The 6,000-nt window shown below is 41.7% G+C and overlaps 1 protein-coding gene across 2 annotated transcripts in view; it reads right to left on the bottom strand.

The window, feature by feature from the left end:
- Window positions 1–773: 773 nt before the first annotated feature.
- ACLY (ATP citrate lyase) overlaps window positions 774–6,000 on the bottom strand; it is a 44,776-nt gene continuing 39,549 nt past the window's right edge. For both annotated transcript variants that reach the window (XM_044677102.1, XM_044677103.1), the window contains 5 exons: window positions 5,506–5,649; window positions 5,223–5,336; window positions 3,499–3,581; window positions 3,159–3,235; window positions 774–1,800 (listed from right to left, as the gene is read on the bottom strand). In XM_044677102.1, the coding sequence (XP_044533037.1) occupies window positions 1,706–1,800; window positions 3,159–3,235; window positions 3,499–3,581; window positions 5,223–5,336; window positions 5,506–5,649 (513 nt within the window). In that variant the 3' untranslated portion in view covers window positions 774–1,705. The remainder of the gene's footprint in view (window positions 1,801–3,158; window positions 3,236–3,498; window positions 3,582–5,222; window positions 5,337–5,505; window positions 5,650–6,000) is intronic.

Genomic DNA, 6,000 nt, shown 5'->3' with positions numbered 1-6,000 from the left:
CTCTAGATAAGGAACCTTTGCCAATGACTCAGGCCCTTCTTCATCCTGGTGCCCTCTTCTGGACACTGAGTGTGTCACATCCTTTCTAAACAGCCACAACTGACAGAGGCCCTTAATTCTGCAACTATGATGGATCCCTTAGACGGGAACTCGGACCAAAGTACATTGAACCCCTCCACACCTAAGTTTCTTTTTTTTTTTTTTTTTTTTAACCCTTGTACTTCGGTGTATTGTCTCATAGGTGGAAGAGTGGTAAGGGTGGGCAATGAGGGTCAAGTGACTTGCCCAGGGTCACACAGCTGGGAAGTGTCTGAGGCCGGGTTTGAACCTAGGACCTCCTGTCTCTCACTCCATTGAGCTACCCAGCTGCCCCCCACACCTAAGTTTCTTGAATCATTCTCTCTAGAGTTCATCATGTCATGGCCAACCTTTTGGTTATCTTCTCCTCATGCAGCGAGGAGAAGCAGCATTGGGGAATGGAAAGAATAGAGTTCAAATCCTGCCCTTGCTACTTATCCGTTTTAGTATGGGCAAGTCTGTGATCCTTAAAAGTCTTCTTCATCTATAAAATAAGGTTCCTAACAGACTGAACATTTGCAGGCCCTGCCAGAGCTTGTATTCGGCTCCATGGCACGTCATCCTCGAATGCCATATACATATGTAGGCATACACACACGCACACAGAACACACAGGGGCACACATGCAATCTTTATGAAGGGAGATGCTGAAGTGAATAACTGATTTAGATAAAATGACGAGCTGAGAAGAGTGCTTTTGTTGTTATTATATTGTTTATTTAAATGGGACTATGATAATACAGAGAAGGGGCGGAGAGGATAGTAGGCTATCCAGAATCTTTTGCATTTTACATATGCAGATGGCGAAGCCAGGAGTTAAACAACCCATGGAACAATAACTCAGTCATAGCTGCATAAATACAAAGCGTGTAAGATACTGGTCATTTCACAGTTTTGTACGTGACAACTTTACATTTTCAACCACTACATGACGTGTTTTGGCATGGCACTGGCTGAGGAGGCCACAGTCCCCGGTCCCTGCGACACGCACGAGCAGACTTGGAAATGCAGTACTGAACACACAGACAGGACATAGCGATAAAACCTTTTACACACAGCGTATCAAAATAAACAGAAGGTCCCCTAAATCAGAGATGAACACAATGCTCTTCATGTTCTAGGAGGAGGAGGACAAGGCATGTGTGGAGAAAAGGAGATTGTAAGTTCTTTTCATGTTAATATAGCCGTCCAGTTTTAAGCAGAATTCCTTTGCCTCCTCCAAGGCAAGGATAAAGCTAAGTTATCTATTTTTTTAATGGACAAAAATAAAAATAAGCCCACACGATCACACATAAACACACACTCTATGTTGAAAAAACAAAACTTACAGACAGTGCTCAGTTGCTTCCATGTAATAAATACAGCAGGTAGCATATGAAACAACACAAGTATTTGCTTTATTTGCTTCCATTTCTATGCTCATAAAAAAAATATTAAGCTTCTCTGTGTGAATTTAACTGGGTTAGCTTATAGAGAATAGATACATGTTGGTCTCTAATTTCTGTACACCAATGGCTCCTTTAAACTCCAGTCCCATCTGGTAGCAGTCTCCAGTGCAAGGCATGTACACTGTGTATCTTGGGGAGAGGTTTTCTTTTCACCTCTTGGAAAGGTGCTCCTTGGCCTGTTACATGCTCATGTGTTCTGGGAGAACATAGGAAATATCATCCCATGGATGCCGATACAGACCCTGTTTCAGCCTCTTCTGATCTAGATAATGACCTAAAAATGGAGCAAAAACATGTCTTCTTTTTAAAAAATTACAGTAAAGTTGGGGACGGGGAAGGAAAAAAATATCAAACATAAGACGGAAATTCAGTTCCATTCAATAAGTCTCCTTAATGGAGCAGACAGCCTAGACAGGTGACAAAATTATAGACTAAATGAATTGGACTTTACATAATCTGGGGCAGTAATATTGGAAATCTAGGTTTTTTTCTAAACCACCAGAGCTGAAGGACCCTGGAGAAAAATCTAGTCTGATCCACCCTTTGTATTCCCCCTACCCCCAACCCCTTACTTTCTGTCTTACTAAGAACTCTAAGACAGAAGTGGGGCAAGGGCTAGGCAAGCATGGATAAGTGACTTGCCCAGGGTCACAGAGCTGGGAAACGTCTGAGGCCAAATTTGAACCTAGATCCTCCCAACTCCAGGCCTGGCACTCTATGCATGATGCTACCAAGCTGCACCCCCAATCACCATTTATTTTTTAATTTTTTTTAGCCTATACCTTCCACCTTGGAGTCAATATTGTGTATTGGCTCCAAGGCAGAAGAGTGGTAAGGGTAGGCAATGGGGGTCAAGTGACTTGCCCAGGGTCACACAGCTGGGAAGTATCTCAGGCCAGATTTGAACCTAGCACCTCTTGTCTCTAGGCCTGGCTCTCAATCCACTGAGTTACCCAGCTGCCCCATACCATTTATTTTATGCCCTTTTATTTTTTTTTTAAACCCTTAACTTCTGTGTATTGGCTCCTTGGTGGAAGAGTGGTAAGGGTGGGCAATGGGGGTTAAGTGACTTGCCCAGGGTCACACAGCTGGGAAGTGTCTTGAGGCCGGATTTGAACCTAGGACCTCCTGTCTCTAGGCCTGATTCTCAATCCACTGAGCTACCCAGCTGCCCCCCTCACCATTTATTTTAAAAAGAAATAAAAAGGGACTTATTCAGAATGACACAGAAGCAACTTAGCCCAAGTTTTTTGAATACCAGGCAGATCCTCTTTCCACTATATTCTAAGTTGTTTTTTGATCCAGATTTTTTAATTTTGTCAGTGTGTAGAACTCCAACTATGTTTTGAAAATTCCCTCCACTTATTCAGACTAGTCAACTCTTCAATCACAAAGTCTTAAAAAGTCCAGATACACATCTGAGTGACTTGCTAGCATGCATCAGTCACGGGCAAGAGCTGAACTTTCTGACCTTGGGGGCTGCCTTTCCATAATGCATGGAGAAAATAAAAGGGGAGGAAGTGTCAAAAATCACTTGGATTGTGATAACTTTTCTGTTACAGAAAAACCAGTCTACAGAATATGTAAGGAGGCATCAGAATGACAAAAACCTTACAAAAAGCAAAAACTCACCAATGAAACCCATACTTCTTCCTAGTACAAAAATACCATTGAGAGCTCCGATATCAATATACTCATCAGCTTCTTCCCTGTAACACAAACACACATAACCAATTTTGATTTTTTTAGAAAAGCTTTCTTATCTCAATAGAGCTCCCAAGCTAAAGCAGCAGTCTCTGGCCCCAACTAAAATACTAAAAGGCCAGTGATCATTTTATTTGTATTAGTCTCAAAGGCAACCATCCTGGATTCTGAGAAGCCTTTTATTCCCTTGAAAAATATAGCAGCCTCTCTCTACCTGTCAAGATGAATAGAACCAGGATGAAAGGCAGAAAAGGTCTACATCACTTACCTGGTAAAAGAGCCACAATTCCTGAGCATATCCACAAATGCAGCTCCAATAAAACCATCTACATTCAGGATAAGATTTGGCTTCTGAGAATGTAAAAAACAAACAACAAAAAGACTTTTCATTAGTCCTTCAGTTATCTAGTGCGAGTTCTTTTTGGTTCTATTTTTTAAAAAAAGAAGTACTTGGTATTGAATATTAAACCTGGGGATGTCTCTGATTATGAGGGCTTATTTGACTGATAAAAATTTCCCTGTTCTCTAAAACAGAAACAAACCTATTTTTTTCATTGATCATCGATCGAGTTTGTTTATTGTGGCATATGGATTCAAACCCACCCCCTCATTTTCCTAGTTATTAAATTGAATCCTATTTACAGAAACATAGATTTAGGGTTAGCAGGGCCCTTTGGGCTCTTCTAGATCAATTCCCTCATTTTACAGAAGAAGAAAGGGAGTAAGTGGTAAAGCAGAAATTTGAACTCATTCTGAAAACTTACTCTTAATTTCACCACTGTTTTTAAAGCACCGTTGCTATCCAGTGTCTAAGTGTGGGTTTGTTACACATTAATCTTTAATATATATTAGATTCTATTTGAGTTTTTATTCTAGGTGGTGCAGTGGACAGTGCTGAACCTAGAGTCAGGAAGACCCAAGTTCAAATCCTGACTCAGATAACTTTACTGGTTCTGGGACCCTAGACAAGTCATTTACCTTCTCTGTGCCTCAGTTTCCTCATCTATAAATAATGATACCTACCTTTCATGGTTACTGTGAGGATGAAACCACGATAATATTTACAAAGTGCTTTATAAACCTAATAAACCTTATAATAAAAGCATTAAGTAAATGCTAGCTATTATTAAACTAACTATTCAATCCTTTTTCTAGTGCCCCTACAATTGTTTATGAATATTGTTTTAAAATACATTTGAGAATTGGTAATGCTAGTCCCCTAAAATGGAGACATATGTTACTATAGGGATTGACCATCTCATAAAATAGTATTATCATTAAAAAAAAAAAAAACACCCTTCTGTTTTAGAATCTATACTATTGATTCCAAGACAGAAGATTGGTAAGGGTTAGTCACCTGGGGTTGGTTAAGTGATTTGCCCAGGGTCACACAGCTAGGAAGTATCTGAGACCAGATTTGAATCCAGATCGTCCTGACTTCAGGTCCAAAGCTTTATGCATTGTGCTACTTAGTTACCTCTAAAATAGTGTTACTATTGCTGCCTTTTGTTTGGACAATATATTCATTTCCACATATATTCCTCTTCCTTTCCTTACCTAACAAGCCCTCTCTTATAACACTGAAATCAAGATAAAAAAAATATGCCACTGGCTCCCCTTGAAGTGAAGGAAGAGACATCATCTCCTCGACTCTTCTCCAACTATCATTTTTTTTTAAACCCTTACCTTCTGTCTTAGAGTCAATACTGTGTATTGGTTCCAAGGCAGAAGAGTGGTTAAGTGACTTGCCCAGGGTCACACAGTTAGGAAATGTCTGAGGCCATATTTGAACCCAGGACCTCCCGTCTCTAGGCCTGGCTCTCCATCCACTGAGCCACCCAGCTGTCACTTAAAAAGCAACCACAATGCATGTGGTCAACAGAACAGCACAATGCAACCAGGTGGCCAATTTTGGCTGTACGTCCTCTCTTCTCAAATTGAGCCCTGGAAGTAGCTGGCCCGAGTCTGATCTTGCCCATACTGTATTTTTACCTTGGAGGTGGTGATCTTCTCAACTTCGAGTGCATAATCCAGAAGCGGAGTGGCAGGGAAGTGTTGTTTGACATAATCTTTAAGGATCTGAACCCTCATGTCTGGGTTGTTTATCTGAAAGGCAACAACACGAGGCCCAGTGAGGCCGACTCAGAAGAGAGCTTCGGAGGGCTCCAGGAACACAGCACAGAGCTACAAGGACCGCCCCGGCGCAGTGGGCCTCGGCTCCAACCCCCACCCCATCCTAGAGACGGCGTGCCAGCAGCAGACCGAGGCCACTTACAGATTTGACTCGGTGACCAATCCCCATAATCAGTCTGCCTTCTTTCTTCATCTTGTTCACAAACTCCATGGGGATGATGCCACTGTCAAAGGCTTTGCTGAACATCTTGGCAGCTGCATCTAAAGCACCCCCAAAGCGGTCTCCCTGCAAGAGGCAAACCCTTATGTCAGCCTTGGGGTGAAGGAATTCCTCCCTGCCCCATCCCAAGTCACAGTTTAAAACAGCACAACACTGAGAGGTGGCAACAGACAGGATTTCCAAGAAGGGAGGGATGTTTCTATCATACCTAGTAAAGGATTTCATACATAGGAAGAGCAAATGTTAGCAGGCCAGAAGCTGCCATTCTCGGAATCTTGTACCTTAGCTGATTAGTGTCATCCATGCCATCCTTTAAGGAATAGCTCAAATGCTCTCTTCCATAAAGTCTTTGCTGATCCTTCAACTAGAAGTGCTCTTTGCTTCCTCATGGCACTTTTCCTCATTTTATATATATAT

The sequence above is a fragment of the Gracilinanus agilis genome, chromosome 4 (genome assembly GCF_016433145.1).
Source record: "Gracilinanus agilis isolate LMUSP501 chromosome 4, AgileGrace, whole genome shotgun sequence".
NCBI classification, from domain to species: domain Eukaryota; kingdom Metazoa; phylum Chordata; class Mammalia; order Didelphimorphia; family Didelphidae; genus Gracilinanus; species Gracilinanus agilis.
Note: the sequence above shows the minus strand (reverse complement) of the source record. Positions and strands in the feature narration are given on the sequence as shown.